We start from the raw sequence: 24,413 nt of genomic DNA, 5'->3' as shown, positions 1-24,413 counted from the left end.
GCTCCACACCATCCACCTCCCAGGGCGGCCTCTGAGCTCCGGGGAAGCGCACACTTGTCCTTGGGAGCCTGGGCTCAGACCACCCAGAGGCTGGCCCGCCGCCCGCCCCCACTTTCCCTGCCAGAGGATACCTGAGCGGAGACACCGCATGGAACAGAGCCAGCCCTGCCAGCAAGGACCGCCCGCTGCGCCAGGTCAGCCGGTGCTGCGGAGGGCTGCCGCGGGGCCGGGAGGGGTGCTGGTTGGGACGGGTTTGGGGCGGGTTTCCCCAGAGGTAGGGGAGGGAGTGAGCGGTGCCATCGTGCAGGCCGGTCCGGGCACAGACCTGCAGGTGCCCGTGGCCCTGTTGTGGGGGTCCCTGGTGCTTCGGGGGCCAGCAGGAGGCCAGGCTGGCTGGAGCTTGAGGCTGGCAAACTGCGGCCCCAGAGCCACATGCGCGGCTCTTTGGCCCTTTGAGTGTGGCTCTTCCACAAAATGCCACGGCCTGGGCGAGTCTGTTTTGAAGAAGTGGCGTCAGAAGAAGTTGAAGTTTAAATAGTTTGGCTCTCCAAAGAAATGTCAGTCGTCGTCCTGTTGAGTGGAGCGAAAAGTCAGCGGGAACGGCTAATCCGATTGACCTTTGAAGAAGGTGGTTTGGCGCGTCGCTACAGCGGTGGACGTGTGTGTGTGTGTGTGTGTGTGTGTGTGTGTGTGTGTGTGTATTGTGTTTGTGATATTTTTTTAAAAACAAGTTTCTCCTGCTCTGAATAGGTAATAGGGTCACATCGTTCAAAGCCCAGTGACATGGAGAGGACACATGTCCTGTCCTGAGCCCGAGCCCCAGCGGGACCTGGAGCTGCCGTCCCGAGGCGGAGGCTGAGGTCAAGTCCAAGGCCCTCCTGCAGGGTCCTGTGCAGCCCCCGCAGGGACAGCAGGACTCGGGAACGGGAGGGAGCCCCTATCCTGCGGGTGGGGGTGGGGTGGGGCCCATAACGGTGGATCCTCTTCACCCTGAAGTGATTCCCTCTCCGGACTCTGGAGCAGCTTCCTTTGGGGCTCAGTGCCCTGTGGGCCGTGGGCCGCAGCCCAGCTGCAGGGGAGTGGCCTGGGGCAGCAGCCCTCGTCCGTCCGGGGAGAGGAGAGAGCAGAGGGGTGACGCAGGATGGCGGTGGCAGGGGCAGCGGAGGGAGTGAGCACTGATGCCCCAGGCTGCCTGCAGGCCGTGGGTGGTTGAGTGGCCAGAGGTTTCCTTTTATATTTTGTTGATCTTAAAGAGAGAGGGGAAGGGAGGGGGAGAGAAACACCTTTTGGCGTACAAGACAGCACTCCAGCCAGCTGAGCCACACCGGCCAGGGGGAGCGTCCGGAGGTTTAACCCCACCCCCGGAATACCTGTTCTCACTCCTCTCTCCTTCCCTGGAGGCTCAAGTCCTTGCCAGAGCCCTGCCCCGACCCACAAGCGTTTGGGTCCGTGTCACGGGTCTCGGGGCCCCGCAGACCTGGTTCTAAGCCTCCTCGCTGGCTTTCCCCCTGCCAGAGGAGAGGAGGGCAGGGGAAGGCCCTGGGCCCGGCCTTGGCCTCTGGCTCCGGGACAGCCCTGTCCTCGGAGAGCACGCGGCAGAGTGTCCTGTCTGTCTGCTCGTTCCAGTTCGCTGAGCTCTACACCACCCCTCCATGTGCCGTCTCTGCCGGGAGGGGGATGCCCCGAGACCCATCCCGTGGGCCCCAGGCGAAGGGCACTGCGTGCAGGCGCCGAGCCAGCCTTGCCTGGCAGGACGGAGCCGGCCCCGCTCTGGCCACCCGGACGCCCGTGACGGCTCTCGGAATCCGTGAATGAAGGGGAGGGTGGTGTCGGGGCCGAGAGGCCTCCTCCCGGGTGTCCTGGCAGCGCCGGCCTGGCCCAGTGGGCAGCGCGGTGAGGCCGCCGGGGTGAGGAGCCGGCCAGCCACACCATATGGCGCTCCTGGACCGGCGCTGCCCAAGCCCTGCCGAGCCCCTGCCGAGCCCCTGCCGAGCTGCCGAGAGCCGAGTGTGTTGCCGGGACAAGGTGAAGCTGTTATCTTGAGGGAGGCCCATGTTATCTTGAGGGAGGCCCCGGGAAAGAAGCAGGGAAGAGGGAGGAGGAGAGAAGGGAGTTGGGTACATGAGGGGAGGCAGCCAGGGGGCCGGCATCGGGTCAGAGTGCCCAGATGTTCGGGGCTGGCCTGATGGTCTTCGTCTCCGGGGCCTGGGCAGCCCGGAGCCCCGGGACAAGGCGGACTTCAGGTTCGAGCTGCAGATCTCGGTCCCTCCGTGTCCGGAAGAGCAGGCGGGGGCCAGCCCTGGAGGAAGGGGAGGAGTCGACGCGGGTTTGGTGCTGGTGCAAAAAATGGGTCTTTCGACATCGGGCCATGGCAGGACTGTGGTGTTAGCCCTTAGGTAAGGGGACCAGGCAGGACAGTCCCGATTTTTAACAATTTGTCCCACATTTTTTAAAACGCCGCGGGACGAGCGACAAATTGTTGAAAATTGGGACTATTTGGGACTTTTTAAAAAAAATACATATTTTATTGATTTTTTTACAGAGAGGAAGAGAGAGGGATAGAGAGCTAGAAACATCGATGATAGAGAAGCATCGATCAGCTGCCTCTTGCACACCCCCTACCGGGGATGTGCCCGCAACCAAGACACACACCGTTCACTGGAATCAAACCTGGGACCTTTCAATCCGCAGGCCAACACTCCATCCACTGAGCCAAACCGGTTTCGCCTAGTCGGGACTTTTTAAAATTTTAATTTAATTTAATTTTATATTTTATTGATTTTTTACAGAGAGGAAGGGAGAGAGATAGTTAGAAACGTCAATGAGAGAGAAACATCGATCAGCTGCCTCTTGCACACCCCATACTGGGGATGTGCCCGCAACCAAGGTACATGCCCTTGACCGGAATCGAACCTGGGACCTTTCAGTCCGCAGACTGACGCTCTATCACTGAGCCAAACCGGTTTCGGCTAATCGGGACTTTTTAAAACGCCGAGGGACGCGGGATAAATTGTTGAAAATCGGACTGTCCCGCCAAAAGCAGGATGTCTGGTCACCTTACTGAAAGGGGATTCTGGGCGATGAAGGAAATCTCATCGAGCTGGCATCCCTCCTGAGCTCCGAGTTGTTGCGGCCTGGCAGGGATCCTCGAAGCATGTCCCCGCTGGCTCACACCGAGGCCCTCTGTCTCTCTCCGGGGCTCGGGAAACTTGGGGTGCTGCCGCTCCTCTCCCTGGGGTGCAGGGGACTCTGGACGCCACCTCAGAAATGCCGTTCCCCCACGATAATGATGAAAATGCTTATCGGGTCGTGACCACGGCTGCCCTGTTCTGGCTGCTCACCATGAATGAACTCACCTCACCTCAACACACCCCGAGGTGGGAGCTATGACCCTTTTGACAGATGAGGAAACGGAGGCACAGAGAGACGACCTTGGCCTGCCACTGCCCCCCTCCCCTGCACTCTGGGGAATGCTGGGAGAGGGCAGTGGGTACTGGGGAGCCCCCCTTGCGATCTTGCAGTCGGTCTCTGAGACCCAAGGACTTTGTCTCAGCCTGTCATCTCTGCGGAAGGTTTCTTTGGGGTTGAAGGGCCAAGAATGACCTCTTTCCTTGTGTTCCACGGCTTCCCTCCCAAGGCCGTCTCAGGCTTCCCCGGCCGACCCGAGGCAGAGCGCTCCTGCCAGCCCCCTTGTCGGCTGACACGGCAGGAAGCGGAGATGAGCATCCCCAGACCTGGAATTCAGCGTGCACGTTGTCTTTATTTCGCTCACCACCGCGGTCCAAATGCTTGATCATGTCCAGTTTTATTCTAAGGGTGGGTGACATCCACATGAGCTCGCTCAGGCTTTTCTGGTCCCTTGGACACGTGATAACCGATGCACAAAATAAATCCAGATACAGCACAGCCGCCCAGACACGGTTCCATGCTCTGGCAGCTGGCTTGCTGCTGAGATGCTGGTTGCAGTTCCCAGGGAAGGCGCTAGGTGGGGCCATGCTCACTGCTCTAAGGGCTTTCGTTGCAGAACAAATAGGCAACACTTTTTTTTGCTTTTTGACTTTTCCTAAAAGTGAAAAAACTCTTCCTATTACCTTTGATTATCGAACACATACGAATGTGGCTTTTCCGTGGAAGTGACGTTGCGGAAAATGAACTTTCAAACAGCGGGGGGAGGGGCACTTATATCGGGGTAGACTGGGCTGGAATTATGGGGGTTAAAGTCCAGAATGCACAGAGATGAGGCGGGAGATCTATGGGTATATAGACGTGTACACTCCTGGACATTTTAAAGTTCCCATCTATTCCCTTAACGGGAGCGTGCTCTCTCCTCCTACTGCCATCAGCTCCTCTGGGTCCCACTTCCCTCAGCTCACCAGAGTGGGTTGGTGGCTTTTGCTAGCTGCCTCCTGTCTGTGTGTGGATCCTTAGCTCCCTGGCCTGAACAGGGGGCCCCCTGACTCCACGGCCTCATGACCCCACTCCAGCCAGATGCTCCTGTGTATGCTCCCCTCTCTCCTTCCTGCCCCTTCCTCTTTGCTTGCTAGGGCTCCACCATTCTCCACCGCCCTTTCTGCTATGCACCCGGCTCCTGCAGCTGGGTGAGGATGCTACCCTCTCCCAGGTGGTCCAGAAGCACGGCCATGGCCAACAGACTGACTGACACCCTGCCAAGTTGGGCATGTCACTCCTGGAGCTTAGATGTTGTGAGGATACATTTTATGTGTCAATGTCGACTGGGCTAAGGGGTGCCCAGAGAGTGGGTAACACGTTGTTTCTGAGTATGCGTGTGAGGGTGTTCCGGGAAGAGACTAGCCTTTGAGTTGGTAGACTGTATAGAGTAGGGGTGTCGAACTCAATCAGAGAAGGGGCCAAAATCTAAAATCCAGCCTAAATCACGGGCCGAATGGTTTACTGAACAGTCATAAACTGACAATGTCATAAACTGACAGCGGAGTGCAGTGATGACAGCGCGGTGCAGGCCACATTGCAAGGCCTGGCGGGCTGGATTTGGCCCGCGGGCCGTGTGTTTGACACATGTGGTATAGAGAATATTGCCTTCCGAGCGTGGGTGGACACCATTCAACCCGTTGAGGGGCCCGAGGGAATGAAAGGAGGAAGGGCAAAATGTCTCTGTGCTGGAGCCGGGCCGTCCATCTTCTGCCCTCGAACACCCACGCTCCTGGTGCTTAGACCTTCAGGCGTGGACACAGGCCTCGGTTCTCCTGGTCCTCAGGCCTCTGGGTTTGAACTGAAAGGACATCGCCGGCTGCCCCGGGTCTTGGCTTACAGACGGCAGGCAGGTGGTGGGGCTTCTCGGCCTCCGTAATGGCGTGAGCCGATCCTCCTGATACCTCTCTTTCCATATATCTGTTCAAATCCTGTGGGTTCTGCTCCTCTGGAGAACCCTAGTGCCGGTTCTTCTCCCGTGTAACCTGCCTCCCGGGGTTATTGTGAAGACTGAAGAAGAATGTTTATCACCTGCCAATGTCCTCGCCAGCTGTCTTCAGTCAGTCTCCACCCCTAGTCCCAGCCCCCACGACCACTGATCTTCCTGTCTCTGCAGTTTTGCCTTTTCTAGAAATTGCATGTAAATAGAACCATATGCTGTGTAGTCTTTCGTGTCTGGCTTATTTCACCTGGCATCATATTTTTGCATTTATCAGTAGTTTGTGCCCACCATCTTTTATTTTTTGACCCCTCTGGCCCCCCCCCCCCCCTCTCTCACACACACACACACACACACACACACACACACAGAAGCACACAATGTTCTCATGAGCCTTCTCTGACCTTCTTTCACCCCGTCTGACCTGGTCTTTGGGCCCCAAGACGTAATTAGGAGGGAAGAGTGGAGTCCACACACCAATCAGGTCCTAACCAGCCCCCCGGGGGTCCAGGATGTGTCGCCCCCTCCTGGTAGTGGGGGTGGGGAGCAAGAGGTGGGGGTGGGGAGCAAGAAGTGGGGGTGGGGAGGGGGCTGTGGCTGTGCTTCCCTCCCCTCCCAGTCGGAGGCCCCGAGCCTTTGCCCAATGAGACTGAAACAAGCTTACACCGAAGTTGGGTAAATTAAGTCCATTTACTGAGTACGCACCTCGATTCCGCTCGGGGTGGAGGCCTGGGCAGGCGCCCTCAGCAGAGGGACCCCGGGCCGCTGGGCCTGTCAGGGCTGTTGGGTCCTTTGGGGCTTCTGGGCTGAGGGGCAACAGCAGGGCAGCCTGTTGGGTGCTCCACGAGGCCAGGCTGCCTGGCCGGCGCTGTCTGGGTCTGGGCTGGTGGCTTTGCTGTCCGCAGACGCTGAAGCCAGATCCCGAGAGGGGAGTGGCAGAAGGTAAAAAAAAAAACAAAAAACACGCTAACTGTGGTCTCAGTTTCAGTAAAGAGAAGGGAGCGGGGCACCTGGGGACATAGGAAGGGCGGCGGGGAGAGAGTTCTCCGCCGAGCTCCAGGGCCAGCTCCTTGCTAGATGACCCGGCTGTTGTCTTCATAAACGCCGTTTTCATTTCCGTCTCCCACATCGGAACCTGGAAAGCGAGAAGACCTCTCAGGCCGCAGAGCCACAGCGGACTGCGGGATCTGCCACGGAGGGGCATGCATTGCTGCCCCTCCCGCCCCCCCGCCCCCCCCCAGCCCCGGTGGCCAGCCACACACGTGCCTCGGCGCCTGGAACAGCGTGGGGAACAGAGACGGCTAGACTTCCCACTGGGCTTCCCACCAGGCCAGGCGGCTGGACTGTAAGCCCCTCAACAGAAGCATCTGACTCATCTCTGCCCCCCCCGCCCCCGGGCCCGGTGCTGCACGTGTGTGCCAGGGTAGTGCCCCAACCTGAACTCTCACTTCCTTCACCTGTCAGGAAACGGGGGATTGGCCTAGGGCAGTGGTCGGCAAACTCATTAGTCAACAGAGCCCAATATCAACAGTACGACGATTGAAATTTCTTTTGAGAGCCAAAGTTTTTAAACTTAACCTAGATAGGTGGGTACACATTGTTATTAACGTCACCAGGGCACTCCTTCAGTCGCACGCAATGTGCGCGCCCGCACGCGGTGTCTTGTGGAAGAGCCCCACGCAAGGGGCCAAAGAGCCGCGTGTGGCTCGCGAGCCGCTGTTGGCCGAGCACTGGCCGAGGTTGTAAAGAAGCTTTTCAGGGAGCAGAGGGCCATGTGACGGAAGGGAAGACAGAGAGGCCGTGGGACGGCAGTGGGGTCTGGGTGAGGAGGTGGGATGGGGGTGGGGGCTCTTTATTCTTGGGGAAACTCTTGTTCTCGATACATTTCTTTTCCCATCTGCTGAGCCGAGCGGGTGCCCCTGGCTGTTTGGAAACTGTGTGTGACTGTGGGAGAAGGGCGGGAGTAGGAGCCATGGACACCCTCCCGTCCCTACCTGGGCCCTCTCAGCGTCCACCTCCGCCCGGGGAGGCCCCAGCCCCACAAGCCTCCCGTCTCCTCACTCGCCCCATTCTCTCCCCCGGAGTTTCTCAGCTGGTGCAGTTGGGGAAGTGCTGGGGTCAGCCTTTGGCCTGAGGGCCTCCTGCCTGCTCCGCTCACACCCGGACTGAATGATAGCTGCAGGAAGCACCGCCCCTCCCTGGCCTCGGGCTGGCTGTGGGACAGTCACCTGTGCCAGCTGGGAAGCACGGTCAGGGGGGCTGGGCCACCGCAGGTGCGACAGGTTGTCAGATCCGGGCACACCCACCCAGGGCCTCTCCCCGGCGGCCCTCACCTCTGTGCCGCCTGTGCCACGTGTGTGTGGCTTCGGTTACCAGGTGCAGGGGCGGGGTGCCTGGTGAGAAGGTTGGCATGGGCCCCACGGAGCCACAAAGAGGCTGGGACTCTGCGCCACCTCCTAGAGGCCCTGAGGTTTTGCCTTTTCTCCTCCCCGTTCACCTGAACGGAGCCGGGGCAGCAGGTCACACTGTGACTCAGCGCTGGCAGCCGGTCTTACCCGAGTGCTGCCAACCAGGTGGGGCGTGCCAGGCTGCTGGGCACCAGAGAGGCGTGCGGCCCGCGGGAGGGTGGGGGGCATGGGCTCTGCCCCTGGCCGCCCGGCTCTCTTCTGGATTAGGACCCTGGCGGGAAGCCAGGCAAGGGCGGCATCTGACCAGGTGCCAAGACCCGCCCAGCTGTGCAGGGCTCTCCTCCATCCGGCGGTGCCTGCGGCCTCTGGGGGGTGTGCGGGGCTGGGGCCGGTGGAGAGGACCTACATCCCCGTTTCCAGGGAGAACTGGCTGCCCCCGCACTGGGGCTGGTGCAGGGAGGATGCAGGTCCTAAGAGCTAGTACCAGGTCCCTGAAGTAGGATGGCAAATACATGGCATCTCTAGAGCAACGCGGGAGGGCAGCATCGCAGCCAGGGCACTTGCAGGGAGGGCTCCCGAGGTCCCCTGCGGGGAGACCCCCTCTTTAGGCATCACCCCGGGGATGCTCTCCTCTTGCCCTTCAGAGACGCCAGCCTCCCCTGGGCCCGGTGTGGCCCTTCCCCAGCTCCGCGGGGGGAGAAGGTTTCGTCCTCCGGGCCTCCCCCCAGCAGGAGGGCAGCAGCGGCCCATGCCGGGCGCTAGGGGGCGCCCCTGCCCAGCCGAACCCTCCCGGGCGCGGCCGGCGGCAGCAGGTTTCCCGAACCGGGAGGGGCGCGGGCGCCGCCGGGGAGGGAGGGGCGCGGCCGGGCGCGGCGCCGAGACCCCGCCGGAGCCCCGAGCCGTCCCCGGCGCCCAGGGCGGCTCGCCGGCGCGCCCTTTCCGGAGCCGGGGCCCCGGCCGGCAGCCGCGATGGGGACCGGCGGGACGCGGCGCAGAGGCGTTTTCCGAGACAAGGGGGTGGGTGCCCGCGACACAAAGGTCCTTTCTCGCCCCGCCGCCCCCTGCCCGCGCGCTCCCAGCGGCCCCGGAGGGCGAGCCGGGGAGGGGTGGGCCCCGGCAGCGGCGCTGGGTGGCGGGGGTGGCCGCCGGAGTGGCCCCGGAGGGCACAGGACTAGGACTCCATGGGCTCCTTTTGTGAACGGAGGGTAGCCCCCTCCCTCCCAGCCCCGCACCCCGGTTCTCAGAGGAGCGAGCCCTCAGCAGGGAGCTGGGTTCTCTAGTCCCCGGCTGGGCCTCGCCCTGTGCAGCGGTGAGCTGGTTCAGCTTCTCCTCCAGGCAGGTCTGGGGGGGGGGTCCCCCAAAAGCATGCCCCTGACCAGCTGCGCCCTGGCCACCAGGGGCTGCCCCTGGGCCTGGGCCTGGGCCTGGGCCTGACCCCAGGCTCCGGGAGGGCCAGGAATCCATCTCTGGTAAGCCCAGGGGATTCTGATGGCGAAGCCAGTGTGGGGTTCACTGCCCGCAGGCAGCGGTGGCATTTCTCCCTGGAATAGCTTCTGGCGATGGAATTGTCACATTCTCGTCCCTCTCTTCCCCCTCAGTTCACTGTAATGTCTGTTCTCCCTGCAAGCCCTCCTGCTTTCAGTAACCACACCTTCTCCGGCGGGTTTCCTGGGGTCCTGAGCCTGTGTGAAGGCAGGCTTGCCTCCCAGGAGGGACCTTTTTCCGGAAGGTCCAGCCTCCGAGTCCAGGGGACCCACTTGACTGGCGGAACGGTGAGGAAATCCAGTAAGAGCCACCAGCTTGTGACTGAGGGTGGTCCCTTCCGGCAATGGCCAAAGAGCCGCCTTCCAGGGTCCGGAAGGTAACCCGGGAGGCTGGAGAACGCCAGCGGAGGACAAGGAAAAGGGACAATCCCATGGCGCGACATTTCCCCCCCCCCAACACCGGCTCCCCTTTCCCCTGCTTTCAGGGGGAGCTGGAACCCGTCTCCGCTCTGGGTCAGCGCTCGGACTCGCCTTGACGACTCGCTGCTGCTACCCTGTTTCCCCAAAAATAAGACAGTGTCTTATATTAATTTTTCTCCCAAAGTTGCGCTAGGTCTTATTTTCAAGGATGTCTTATCTTTCCATGCGCTAGGTCTTATTTTCGGGGAAACACGGTAGTTCCCCGAGCTCGGCGGGGTTATTTTTTGCCCCTGGGTGGTATTCCTCCCACAGTATCAGGTTCCACACAAGTGACAGAAAAAGTAAATTAGCAAACACCCTCAACATGGCAGGACTGACCCCAAAACCTACTTTCATTTTCTTCCGGCCTGGGTCGTGGGAAATTTCTTGACAACTAGGAGAAAGAAGACAGTGAGAAATGAATTGTCTTTCCAAGGCAACTGTGAACAGATGTGCCATCCCCTAGCCGCGGGGACGTGCTCGGGACACGCTACCATCACCTTAAAGGGGCAGAGAGGCCGAAGCCGGTTTGGCTCAGTGGATAGAGCGTCGGCCTGCGGACTGAAAGGTCCCAGGTTCGATTCCGGTCAGGGGCATGTACATTGGTTGCGGGCACATCCCTGGTAGGATGTGGTCGATGTTTCTCTCTCATCGACGTTTCTAGCTCTCGATCTCTCTCCCTTCCTCCTCTGTAAAATATCAATAAAAAAAGGGGGGGGGCAGAGAAGATGCGCCGAGGTGCCCCCCGGGGGGGCATGCTGATGCTCAGCGCAGGCCTCAGCTTGGCCCCAAGGATAGCAGCAGCGAACCCGGGTCACCTTGGCCGGCTCGGGGCTTCTCATGTTGGCAGTGGAGCAGGCTAGCTTCCTCCCTGCAATGGATCTGAACAGCGAAATCCCATTCTGAGGGTCCAATCCCATTTCCAGGCCGCGGGGGCGAAGGCCTGGCTAATTGGCCACTTGCCTCGCCCCTGGCTTTTAAACAATCGCTTGCATTCTCTGCCCCGGCAGGAAGCAGCAGGCCCACCAGGGCCTTGGGCTCCCTCTTTGTTCTGACTTTATGGCATTTTGTGCCACAATGAGAAACACTGTGTCCTCCAGTGGGGCCCGTTGTGCCAGGCCGTGAGGATGTGGGATCCTGCGGAAGGCTGGTGTTCTTCCCCCGGAGGAGAGGGGGTTTGTGACAGGCCCAGGACAAAACAAGGGGTGCCGGACACTGTTGCTGGGGCAACAGGCTGCCCAGGGTGGAGGCAGCCTTGGCCTCTGGGGCGCCTCTCACCCACAGGCCCAAGGAAGAGGGCAAGAGGAGGATGGAATTTCTCACAGAGGGCAGTCCCCGTTACTTGGTGAATTATACATCAGGGCTGTGCTGAGCGGCCTCATCCTGTGCCAGGTGATCACGTCTCTCTGAGCCAGCGCTCACACTCCGCCAGGAAAAGCCATCATGGTGAGTGTGGGCCAAGGGCCGGCCGCCCGTGTTTTGGGTAGCGCTGGTCCTCGGAGGCCAGAGTTTTGGTTTTGAGGAAATGGGATGAATGGGGAGGGCTTAGGGAAAGTCCGTCCAGCCTCACACAGAAATGGATCAGTGGGATTTGAGAGCTATTTCAAATCTCTACCTTCCTCCCAGGCCAGCGCGCCCCCCCCCCCCCCCAAACCCTCCCAGTTTCTTCTTCTGAACGTTTTCCTGCAGGTGCAGTGCTCACACAGCACACCTGGGCAGGAGACAAAGGCAGGCCGCAGCCAGCGGAGCGCTGCAGTGATGGAGGGCCAGGGCCCCTCTGCCCTCTGCCTTCTGCCTTTCAGCACACTGGCTGGGATTCTCTTGTTTTGTGGAGTTCAGTGAGTCAGGCCCCTAAGGGATAGAGAGGAGCTGCCATGGGCAGGCAGGGGGAGAAATTCGGGGTACAGGTACATTTTGGGGGGGTGGGGGGAGCATGGTAGAGATAAGACCTTTGGCTATGAGGACCCCCAGGACAGGGGGCATTGGGGGGGCAGGTCCTGAATAAGAGAATGCCCTATGTGGGTGCTGAAGGGAAGAGAGGACAGGGAAGGCAAGTCTGCTTGGCTTCACCTCGCAGGCCAGCTTTGTGTCCCCCTCAGAATAAAGGGTGAGCCACGTGGGGTCAATGAGGCTGGTGAGTCTCATGTCCTCGTGCTGGGCACTTGCACAGAACGCCATTCAAGGCTTCCTTCAGCCCGTATGGACCTCCCTCTGTGCCCACCAAGTCCGCATTTCCCATTTCCAGTTCCCATTCCCACTCCCCACGTGGGCCCCTTGCCCTGTGACAGGGCAACAGCCACCCAGCTGGTCCCGCGCCAGCCGCCCTCCTCATGGCTGCTCCAGTTACCTCTCAAACACGCACACCTCTTGGCCTGCCAAACGCAGCTAGGAATCCCTGAGCGGCCTTCCAGAGCCTAACACAAACCCATCACCTCCCGCTTTCTGCCAAGCTCACTTCCTGCCAGCCTTGGCCACACTCAATTCCTTGACTTTCCCAAACACGCAAGACTTGTCAGGTCTCTGAGCCTTTGCATTTCTTTCCCCATTGAATGCCCTTTCCCTCCCCACCCACCTTTGTCCACCTGCTAAATTCTTCAAGACTCAGGGCAGTCATCACCTCCTCAGCTGATCAGTGGGTGAGAGCAGTAATGGAAGGAGCTTGGCTAGCAGGCTCTCAAAGCAGCGGGAAGACTGATGGCCAAGAGGACAACCCACTCAGGTGAAACGCAATGTCCCCGCGGCCCCTGCGTGGACAGCCGGTCCCGGGGAAGCAGTGGAAGGAGCGGATGAGAACGGTGGTTCCTCTCCTCTCTGCTCCGTTTCCCCACATCTGGCTCAATCTTCTGTTGTATAATAATACAAGGCAGGTTGCTGATATCCTTGTTACATGTCTACATTCTCTTTTAGACTCTGAGTCCTTTATAATCATCTTTTTATTCCTAGAACTTAGCTTAGAACCTGGTACATGGTAGGCACACAGAAACATCTTTAAACAGGTATCTGTACCTGGAAGTGGGATGTTTCTTTACCAGAATACCTTTCTCTCCACCAATGTGTACTATCTCCAAAACGTAACTCAAGACTCGCTTCCTGGAAGAAGTGAGGTTCTGGTTCATTAATTTATTGTTTGAGCATCAAAGGTTATTGAGCACCTACACTGTGCCAGGCATTTTCTAGGCACTGGAGGGCTGTAGGGGTCAAAAGAGATACGGGTTCCATGCCCCCATTGCCAATGAAATGTTTCACCTCCATCCTACAAGACCATGTCTTTCTTTGATGGTCAGTCAGCACTGATGGAATCAATCAATGCTCCTGGCATCCATAGTGTCTGGGGCAAGGTCAGCGGTAAAATAGGATTCAGTGTGTGCCAGCATCACGAGAGAAAGAGAAGGCTGGGCTTTGTCTTCAGATAGCTCACAGACTCACTGGGGAGACACATTGGCTGTTTGTGGGATCCTTGGAAACCCCGGTCAGGGGACACCTGGTGTCAATACCACAGCTTCTGGGAATCCACTGGGTCTGCCAGTTCTCTTGACCAAGTGTGACTTTCCAATTATTTCCCAGATTTATAAATATGATATTTTCTGTTTAAAAAATTTCAAGTTGATCATAAGCTCCTTAAAATAGGGGACATCAAGACATTGTGTCTAGTAGGTGGCCAGGTCCCCACTGATACAGGCTGGGGCACGAAAGAATGAGTGAATGAATGATCATCACCACTGACAGGCATTCACCACTGGACACCTGTGAGACACAGCCAAGAAACCCGGTGTGAAGGGTTCGCCCGTTTGGTAGGTACAGGACAGGGAAGGTGGGCCCACTCCTTACGCAGTGCCTCTCTTTTGCTAAACATCACACACAGATTCCGAGTATTTTCTATAAGAAAATGCCGAGACTCGAGTCCAGAAACATGAACTTGACCTTGCCTTCCTACTTCCATTTGTGTCCCTCTTACCCGGTCATTTGTCCCGGTGATTGCGCGGTGGTTTAGCGGGTGAGACCTATTTCAGGGTTTCCCATTAAATGTGAGCTGCGGTGAGAGAAGAATGTTGCCCCGTTCTCTCTGCTTCCTTCCTGTGCTGGTTCCCAGCTGGCTTCTGGGTCCCTTCCTGTTCCTCTGGGATAGTTTTCCCAGAAGGCTCCTCAGAGCCTTGGTGTCCAGCCGTTGGGTCGCAGTGTTTGTTTGCTTTGCTGGCTCGAAGGCGAACCCTGCCTGCGTCAGCTTGCCGATGTGGCAGCCATCTGTAGCCTATATCGACACCGGGGCGCTTTGAAGTTCAGTGTGCAATAAAGAGTTCATTAGGAAGACGCGGGACCATGAAAATGAGGTTACCGAAATGTTAACAAAGGATCATTTCCTGCTTCCTGTACTATTATTTCTTCTTGTTTTAGTGTATTTCTCTGAGGAATTTATGTCACCATTAAAACTGCGGAAGAGTTAAAGGAAGGACAGGCCAGGTCAAAAAGAGGGTGAGATTCCTGAGGAGATAGCTTGGCAAAGACCCAACCTGGTTTCTTAATTGAGAGCTTAGGGTCTAAGGGAGAACTTAAGCAGCAGCAGGAAAAAAAAGGTAGGGACAAATCTAGAACTCTTATGACTAATGGTTTGAGTGCAGCCTTTCAGTTTGGGTTGACGCCAAATGGATGGCAACAGCAGGGCCTGCGGCAATGCGAGCGCCATTTGGAGTCACTGAATTCCAGCCTTCAGGCAGTGACCACAGCAGGTGCCTCTTATCTACTGGAGGAGGAGGAGAAGGAGGAGGAGGGGGGGAGGGAAGAGAGGGAGGAGGGGGAGGAAGAAGAGGAGGAGGAGAAGGAGGAGGACAGGGAGGAGGAGGTGAAGGAGGAGGAGGGAGGAGAGGGAGAAGGAGGAGGAGGAAGAGGAGGAGAGGAAGGAGGAGGAGGGGGAGAGGGAGAAGGAGGAGGAGAGGAGGATGATTAGAGAGAGAGAAGTGAAAAGAAAGGGAGGTTCAAGGGCCAGGGTGGCAGCGGTCATTAATACTGTCTCATGGTGGCTTGGTCACTGTCACACTGGCTGGCTTTCCAGTCCTGACCTTCTGACATGAACCAGAGTCAAGTTCCAAGCCTCAAGGGGTTCTGGGAACCCCAAAACACTAAAAGTAGATCAGCCGCTGGCATGACCTTAAGGTAGAGGATGGGGCCTGGCCTGCCAGCGCTCTCCCCTGGCCCGGCCACAGAGAAGCTTGGTGACCAAGAGGGAAGTGCCTTGGGGCTCAGAGTTCTGGCTTGACAGCGATCAAGACACTTCAGAGGCCCACCAGCCCACCTCCCGCATTTTGGCGGACTTGGCTCAGGCCGGGCTCCGGTGAGCAGCCGACCCAGGCTTCCGCTGCCAACCTCGAGGCCGCCTGGAGGGCCCCCTGCTCTTGTTAAAGGAAAGGATCATTCCCGGCCTCTTCTCTAAGGACAAAGGGTGACACCAGATGCTGGAATAACATACCCTGGGACCCAAAGCCAAGAACACAGCTCTCCTGTGGGGGAGGTCCCTGTTTTTCATGAGCCCTGGCGCGTGGGCAGTGGGCGGGCCCACACATGGTGCTCACTCAGCCCCAGCAACCTTGCTGGCCTCTCTTTGGGGGGCAAATATCCCTCGTGACCCACTCGCCTAGGGGACCGTTTAATGACTACTCACGCTTAGTAGTCAGCAATCATGTGATTACCAATTCCTTTTCAGCCAGAGGGCTGTGCATACACTTGGTAGCTGTCTCAGGCCTGACAATGACAGTGCTGTGTCCTACGGTGAGGACGTCAGCAGATGGCACGTCTCATGAACAAACACCGCGGGGTTCGGGGGCCCGTTGCTGGCCGGGCCGGGCTGGAGCCGGACTTACCCGCTCTCTCCCCGCCCGGCTGTAGTTGAGTCTCATGAGTTCCGCAAACCTCTGCTCGTAGAGGTGGAGCAGCAGCACCAGGTACAAGCCGGAATTCATCAGCTCGTTCTGCAGCTGCGATGGGAAAAGAAGGCTCTTCAGTTCGTCGATAAAATATTCACGGAGGGTGACAAGGCCAAGGGGTGACAAGGCATGGGACAAGAGCCCAGCTGGCGGCTTAGTGGTGGAGCGTTGACCTATGAACCATGAGGTCATGGTTCATTCCCAAGCCAGGGCACATGCCCAAGTTGCAGGCTGAAATTAATTTTTTAAAAATGTATGTTTAAAAAAGGGACGAAAGCCCAAGCCCCAAGGTCAGGCCTGGCCGTGAGGACTAGAGAACAGAGCAGGAGGGGGTCCTGGGTAGAGGGCAGGCAGCCCCGGGGGAATTCTTCGCTGTTCAGGGAGGCTGTCCTGAGAAAGCTCCAGCCTCCGGGCCATGACGCGGGGCAGGGCCTCTCTGAGGGTCCTTCGGGATGGGAGGGCATTGGGAAGGTGGTGGGAGGGGTATTAAGGGTCTTCAGAGGCGCTGGATGCCAGCAGAGACACAGGGATGAAGAGAGCAGTGTGTGTGTTGGCCCAAGTTCCCTACTCACTGGTGTGGCTGGAGTATCTGTGGCAGGTGTTTGTTTTGGGTTTTTAAAAAAATTTGGCCTGGGCTGGGGAGATGGTGAGGTGGGACCATATTAGGCAGAAGTGAGGAGTGTGTGTGTAGCTGTGGCCTCTGAGAAGGGGTGATGCTTGTCTTACGAAGGCAGACTTCTGTGGGAGAGTCTGGGCACAGGTGCCACCGGAGGGCTACTGTATTTTCCTAGATCCCTCATTTGCCCAGAGAAAGGGCACAGGTCTTGTTTGTTTTTTTTCAAAAATTTATTTTTATTTACTTATTCAGTATATTTTTATTGATTTCAGAGAGGAAGGGAGAGGGAGAGAAAGATAGAAACATCAGTGATAGAGAGAATCATGGATCAGCTACCTCCTTCCTGCATGCCTCCTACTTGGGATCAAGCCCACAACCCGGGCATGTGCCCTTGACCAGAATCAAACCTCGACCCTTCAGTCTGCAGGCCGATGCTCTATCCACTGAGCCAAACCAGCTAGGGCAGGCCTTGGTTCTTATTTATTTATTTATTTATTTTTTATTGATTTATTGATTTTTTACAGAGAGAAAGAGAGAGGGATAGAGAGTTAGAAACATCGATGAGAGAGAATCATCTATTGGCTGCCTCTTGCACACCCCTTACTGGGAATGCGCCCGAAACTAAGGTATGTGCCCTTGACCGGAATTGAATCTGGACCTTTCAGTCCGCAGACGGATGCTGTATCCACTGAGCCAAACCGGTTTTGGCAGGCCTTGGTTCTTTACATGACTATCTTCACTTAATGATCTCACTGAAGTCCCCCGCCTCTGTTTTGTTTTTGTGCCTCTGTTTTGAATGTCCCCTCTCCACCGTTTTGTTCTTTCATCGCTGTCACAATGCCACTTCCTTACAGGGGCCTTCCTAACCATGGTTTCAGGCCTCCCTTACTCCCGGACTCCTGAGCACGTGTCTTGATTTTGTACACACCGCATCTAACCCTGGTTCATGCTTTCGCCTTTTCCTGGTGGGTGGGTTGTGTTTTACTCTTCTCACTGGTGCTTAGCATGTAGGGAGGCACAGGGGGCGGCCCTGGTCCCCCAGCTGACCACGGCTCTTCTGTCCTCAGCTCTCTCGGTGGTCTGTGTGGCGAGGCCTCACCCTGTGGACGCTTCATTGACCTTCAATAAATCAGTGGCATTAGCGACGACTCCTCCTCTCCGCCACTTTAATCCCCCATCTGTCCTCAGGCCAAAGCCCAGGGGCGGGGCCTTGGGCCGGAGCCAGACGGAGCTCCGGAAGCCCAGGGAGACCAGATCCCGGCGGAGGGCGTGGCCGGTGCCTGGCCCTGTTGGGAAAGGTCCCAACTCTGACTGTGCTCCCAGGACGACTGCAGCCGGTCCGCCACAGTGACCGCCTCGGCGCCTCTTCCTGGCTCCCGCAGCAGCCACATTCCCGTCCCACAAGGGCAGCCCGGGAAGCTGGCACCGCACACACCTCTTCCAGGACTAGCCAGCTGCCGGAATGGATGCCCAAGCTGGGCCAGGACCGATGCACTCTCCCTTCTGAATGGGGGCCAACTCTGGGTCTCGGGGGTCACTGGCCCCAAGGTCACTGCTCAAGGCTCCTCCGCCGCCCTACAGACTCGTCCTCAGAGGCTCTGCCACTGTCCTTGGCAGTCGGCCTCCTATTTTTAGACTTGAGTCACGTTCTGTGCTCTTCTGACCTTGGCCTGGAGTGGGCAGAGAGGAAGCTGCTTGTTTTCACCTTTTTCTGCTTTCATTGCCTCCTCCCGCTTCCCCGTGAGTGGGTGCCTCCTTTGTGCCCGTCTGCAAGCCACCTTCTCCGGGAAGCCTTCCTAGCTTGCCCCTCACCTACCTCTTCCAGGCAAAGCACGCCTCGCCCTGTTTGCTTTTCCAGGAGCTGCCGCTCCGGCCCCTGCACTGTCATCGCCGGTAAGCCTCTTAGGCTCAGAGACACCCCGGTGCATAATGGCAAATCAATCAGCCAGAAAATGGCTCGGAACTATCAGGTTTGTCAAAGCGTTCAGGGAAACCATTTCCTTTTTTTTTTATGACTCAATAAGGCCCGGAGGCATGCAGATGGGAAAATATCCACTAATGTTTTCTGCAGATAATTTGAAAAGTCACTCCTAGCAGATTGTGTCTGCTCGCTGGTCTGCGGGAGGGGACCCGTCACGCGGGTGTCATGGATCTCACTGGCCCCAGAGGGGCGGGGCCGGCCCCCGGGCGGGAGGCATCGTCCTCCCCGCGGCCACACGTGGGAGGGTCGGCTGTCACCGGCGCTCCGCTGTGCTTGTCTGCAAGGGCAAAGGGGCTGGGTGTTGGAGTGTTATTTACTGGGCACTCCTGACCCACCCTCCCCCCACCCAATCGCATTGCCCTTCAGTGCCCAAGTGCACTGCGGGGGTGGGTGGGGGTGGGCGGGAGGTGGGCGTGGGGAGGTCTGGAGTGCTCAGCCCTCCTGCCAGCTGTTTTGCTTTCTTCTCTCCCATCCCCTCCCCCTCTTCATTTTGTTAATATTCATTTCGACCAAGAGATTTGCCACCGATGGAAATTCTCCATTTAATCCACTCCAGGGAGAGGACTGCCTGGCTGCACGGCTCTCTCAAGTCTTCAAATGGGCTCCAGGGACGCTCCCGAGTGTGAGGGCGATGAGGCGCCTGCGTGTGTCCAAGGACATCTGTCCGAGGCGGCGATGGAGCGAGACCCTTCTGCGCTGCAGGGCCCGATGGCGGAGCGCGTTCCTCCTCACCGCGGGCACAGCCCGGAGGGTGGGCACAGCCCCGAGGGGGCAGCCGCGGCCATCGAGGGCTGCGCCTTGGAGCAGAGAGTTTCATCTGTGCACGGCCCGAGTGACTCCCCTTTGACAGAAGGGGAGCAGTCGCCACTGCTCTGCCTGTCTCCCCAACCCATTATGGCAAAACGAGCCAATCCTAGCGGACACGGTATTTCCCAAAACCGGAGTGTCCTGTGAGGGGGGAGAATGAAGATAGGGTTCAGGGCAAGGACCCCCGTGCCTGGTTGGCTCCTGTGCTTCGAGGGCCTAGCCCAGTGCATTCACCCCTTGGGAATCCATCATCATCTCTTTCCTGCCCGGACTCTGGCTGGCAGTTACTTTTACAGTTCATATATATATATATATATATATATATATATATATATATATTTATATATATTTATATATATTATTGATTTTTCACAGAGAGGAAGAGAGAAGGATAGAGAGTTAGAAACATGGATGAGAGAGAATCATTGATCAGCTGCCTCTTGCACACCCCCTACTGGGGATTGTGCCCGCAACCAAGGTACATGCCCTTGACCGGAATCAAACCTGGGACCTTTCAGTCTGCAGGCCGAAGCTCTATCCGCTGAGCCAAACGGGTCCTGGCACTTTTACAGTTCTTTCAGCAGAGTGGTTGTAGCTGGTCTCTCCGCTGAAGGATGTAGTGTGGTCCCTGTGCAGTAGGCCAGTTGGCTTGGTTCGGGGTGCACTTAGCTTTCTCCCTGCGGTGCCCAGACGCTGGGCATCTCTGTGGCTGAAACACGGCGGTTCTCCCTGGCTGAGAGCCTTCTGTGCAAGAACGCGGTATTACCGGTGCACTTGGGTCTTTTCCTACATCCGTCCCTGCGAGGCCGGAGTGGTCCCCTCCCATTTCCCGTAGGTGAAAGTTCCTGTAGCTTCCCCAAGATCACACGGCAACTCTGGGGAAGGGAATAGGATTTCGGTTCACGTCTTAGTCAACGCTGGTGTGTTCTCTGGTGGGATGGCTGCTTCTGGCTTCACGGGGGCAAACACGTTAGTACAAATGGAAAAAGTTGCTGTTATCGGGTCAGTTCACAAGCACCCCGGGCAGAGCAGCAGTGCAGGGTGCCTGGCAGCGGCCTGGCAGGGGGAGGACAGTGTGGACTGCTGGGCCCACAGCAGGGTTTCCTGGACGAGGCGTCCCTCGGGCCGCGCGCTGTTTGTGAGGCTGCAGGCCGTCCTGGCGGCGTTCCGGGGAGCACGGCCTGGTCTGGACAGTCTGGCCGGCTGCGTTTCCCGAAATAATCTGTTCTTCGAGATGAGCACACGGGCCCTGTCTGCGCCCCAGCGGGCACCCTGACCTCAGGCGCCCAGAGGGCCTGGTTCCTTTCAAAATTTTGACTCTGGCATCCTCAGGGTCCAAGAATGTGAGTCGCTTCTGTTTCTCATCTCAGATCTCGGTGCCTAGGGGGTTGTGCCTGAATGATTCAAGACCCTCCGCATGTATGGACTCAAACTACTGAGTTTATTTCTCAGAAAATCCTTTCTCCCCCCCACCCCCTCCCCTCTCTCTTCCACTTTCTGATGCCCATTCTTTGCCGCGCTGGTGTGGCATTATGTCCACTGTATCAAACTTACTAGTTGTGCCGTCCAAATCCCCATTCGTATCGATATTTCGCTCTTTTGTCTGGCAGCCTTAGGGTTTAAAAAAAGTAACTGCAGAAACACCCAGAACCACATGCACCACGCAGGCTCAGCTGCGCTACTTGCACGCAAGGTCTGGATAGCGGCCGCAGGTCTGACAGCCACAGGGACTCCTCCTCCGAGGCTGACATTTTAGTTGTTAACAATGATTTTAGGTTTTAAAATTACGTGCTTTACAGTCATGATTATTAATCTTTTTAATAAATTATTTTTATTGATTTCAGAGAGGAAGGGAGAGGGAGAGAGAGATAGAAATATCAATGATGAGAGAGAATCTTTGATCGGCTGCCTCCGGAGTGCCCCACACTGGGGGTCAGCCCACAACCCGGGCATGTGTCCTGACCAGGTATTGAACTGTGACCTCCTGGTTCATAGATCAGCCACTGAGCCACGCTGGTCGGGCTAATCTTTTTTTTTCCTTATCACATTATAAGGGAGATCAGTCTTAAATTATAATGGTTCTGGGAGCTATTTTCCTTTGATAAATATTTATTGACTAATTATTATATGACAAGATACCTTATGATCAATACCACCCAATAGAAAAGAAACATAGTGTGAGCCGCATATACAAAGAAATGCATGTAATTTGAAAATTCCAAGTAGCCACATTAGAAAATTTTTAAAAAGGTGAAATTAATTTTAACCATTTATTTTATTTAACCCAATATGTCCTAAATGTTATCATTTCAACAAATAATGATTATAAATGTATTTATGTGATACTTGACACTCTTATTTTTTTAAAAAATTCAGTGTGTATCTAACACATCCTGATTGGAAGTAGCTACCTGCTCGTTAGCCACACGTGGCCTGTGGCTTCCACATTGTAAGCACTCTAAGCACAGATTGTTTGTCTGAGAGCTGGGCAGTTAACTATTATCCTGGGCATAAATCACTTTCCCACCTAAGGTCAACTAACTCCTTGACAGAGTTAGAATTGCAATTCAAATGCCCAAGGAGAGTTCATTCACGAGGTGTTAAAGAAGCACACAGTAGGTGCTTACTACATGTTTATTACCCTGGAGTTAGGCAGTTCCTGAGCATCCCAGAGTAACCTGTTATACAAATGGGAGACCATTTCCTCTAAGATCCTGATCTTTTTTTCTCCTGTTCCGTTAATTTCCTTCAGCAAATTTGGGCTCAGAGCCTGCCAGACTTTTCCTATTGTCCACTCAGCGACTACAGCTTCCTCTCTTTGTCCCTCATAGCAGCGGGATCTCAACCAGGGTGATCAAGGCTCTCCAACCCGCCAATGGTCTAATTCAGCAACAGACCTTCTCCGAGAAGTGAGCTAAGTGAACGCTACCCACTGCAGCGTGCACAGGCCTCCTGCCTTCCTTATATCAGGGAAAGAGTTTCTGACTTTGTTCTTCTATTACCATTATTTTGTTGTTGTTAATCCTCACCCTAGGTTATTTTTCCATTGATTTTTAGGGAGAGTGGAAGAGAGGGAGAAAGACAGAGAGGAACATCGATGTGAAAGAAACACATTGATTGGTTGCCTCCTGCACAAGCCCCTGCCATCGAGATACGTGCCCTGGACCAGAATCAAACCTGGGACCCTTTGGTCCGCAGGCTGAGGCTCTATCCACTGAGCCAAACCGGCTAGGGCTGACCCTGTAGAGTGGTTGTGCACATCTCTTACCCGGGACTGCTGGTGCTTCTGGTAGAACTCAGTCATGTTAAAATCATCCAAATCGACCAGCAGGCCTTGCTTACACATCTCACAGGTCTTCACAGCGCCTAGATTCGCCCCTTAAATTAAAGAATTCTTTGTTATGCATGACCCGGGGTCTTTCTGTGTTGACACTTTGGGTCTTTTTGATAGCCAACTTGTGTGTGTTACGAATTCAGAGTTTCAGTGACCTTCTTTTCAAGTCGGTCATCTCCCTTAGAAAATGACCTTGAACCCGAGAACGGGAAGATTTCCTTTGCAATCATTTTCATTATTATGCAAGCTTAGTATAAGGGAAAGTCCCATGACTTTTAAATAACAGGTCTTGCTTTCAGTTTCAATATAAACATATTGGTTCATAAAATTAGATTTGCTACATGGAGGTTGAGAATCTGTAACACAGGTGTTTGCAAAAAAAAGGAAAGTATTGGGCCTATGATTTTGCTGTTTTTTGTTTTTGTTTTTTTCTTGCAGACCTAGGACAGTGGGCCAATGGATGATGGAAGCTATCCTCAATCTGTGATTTAAAATCTGCCTTCAGCCGAAACCGGTTTGGCTCAATGGATAGAGCGTCGGCTTTGGGACTGAAGGGTCCCGGGTTCGATTCCGGTCAAGGGCATGTACCTTGGTTGCGGGCATATCCCCAATAGGGGGTGTGCAAGAGGCAGCTGATCGATGACTCTCTCTCATCGATGTTTCTAACTCTCTATCTTTCTCCCTTCCTCTCTGTAAAAAAATCAATAAAGTATATTAAAAAATAAAAAAAATTAAAAAATTAAAAAATCTGCCTTCACTCCCATGCAAGTGACTTTCCACTGAGAGACGGGAGGGAGCCTGGGGCCACGCGTGGGAACTAGCACAGCAGTGTCCGGGCGGCCCTCGATCCTGAGCTCAGAGCTGGGAAAGGAAACGCGAGAAGGCTTCCTTGGTGGTGGTTTTTGTTTTTTTGTTTTTAGATATGGGCACCTTTCTCCACTTATCCTACTCCCCACGCAAAAGTGGAAGGTGCAGACCTGTGGCCGTTCTGTCTGGGCAAACCTCCTGCCAGATGTCTTTCCCTCAGTGCCGTTGCTGCGTTTTGGCTAATGATGTGCCAACGTTTATTTTATACTTAGAACAAGCATGTCAAACTCAAAAGCTAACACAGGCCAAATCAATGAGACAGGTAGCCCGTGGCCCTCGAGTTTGACATGCTTGCACTAGAGAATACAGGATGAATTAGTTACCCTCACTTACTTGGTAAAGGTAAGGTTTGCTCAGTTTCAGAGCCCTGTTTTTCCCCACAGAGGGTAGAGAAATAGTAAATAGTAAAGAATTTCAAAGGACAAGGATGAACAGTCATCCCTTATCTGCATTTTGTTCACCCGATTTTTTTTTTTTTTAAAGAACAGTCTGCAATGTTGCTTTAAGAAAAAACAAAACAACCCCTTGAGTGTTCTAATGCCACTTCTTCAAAATAGACTTGCCCAGGTTGAAAACCGATTTCTGTGCATGGGCCATAAGTTTCAATCACTGTATGTGCGTGCCCATAGGTGGTATTTTGTGGAAGAGTCACACTCAAGGGGCTAAAGAGCCACTGTAGCTCGTGAGCCACTACATTCAATAGACATTCAATAGCCTACAACACCACTGTTGTAGGCTATTGAATGTCCATGTGTCTTCCAATCTAATCCTACTCAACACACCCGACCAGCATCAGCATGTACAAGCATTTAAAAGGACTTCCATCGTCTATTTCATAATAATTTTTTTTTTTTTTTGTGCTAGATGAGTAATCGGCCTACATTTCTAGTAAGGGGAAATATTACCCGGCAGAGTCATTAGCAGCTAAAATCCACTCGTTTCTCTGCTCTTGGAGGGACCAAGTCCCCTGCCTACTGTGTGGAGATGCGTGTAGGCCGTGTGGACGGTGGCCCAGGTTGCGTGTTCTCGGGCAGATTCGTATATGGAACAAGGGCTTCAGGGAGGAGACAGTGTGATCAGGCCACGTGTTCATTTTCTCTGACTAAATGGCGCTCTGTGCTAGTGAAGGGGGCACAGCCATACCCCATGGGGACAG

At 55.6% G+C, this 24,413-nt stretch overlaps 1 protein-coding gene across 1 annotated transcript in view; it reads right to left on the bottom strand.

The window, feature by feature from the left end:
• Positions 1 to 5,729: 5,729 nt before the first annotated feature.
• Positions 5,730 to 24,413, bottom strand: part of MARCHF10 (membrane associated ring-CH-type finger 10) — a 79,581-nt gene continuing 60,897 nt past the window's right edge. The window contains 5 exon segments of the mRNA XM_084861765.1: positions 5,730 to 6,279; positions 6,282 to 6,458; positions 6,461 to 6,521; positions 15,590 to 15,703; positions 22,325 to 22,434. Of these exon segments, the coding sequence (XP_084717891.1) occupies positions 6,161 to 6,279; positions 6,282 to 6,458; positions 6,461 to 6,521; positions 15,590 to 15,703; positions 22,325 to 22,434 (581 nt within the window). The 3' untranslated portion in view covers positions 5,730 to 6,160.

Source organism: Pipistrellus hanaki (genome assembly GCF_964339955.1).
Source record: "Pipistrellus hanaki genome assembly, chromosome: 16".
Taxonomy (NCBI): domain Eukaryota; kingdom Metazoa; phylum Chordata; class Mammalia; order Chiroptera; family Vespertilionidae; genus Pipistrellus; species Pipistrellus hanaki.
This window is presented reverse-complemented; position numbering and strand designations above follow the sequence as displayed.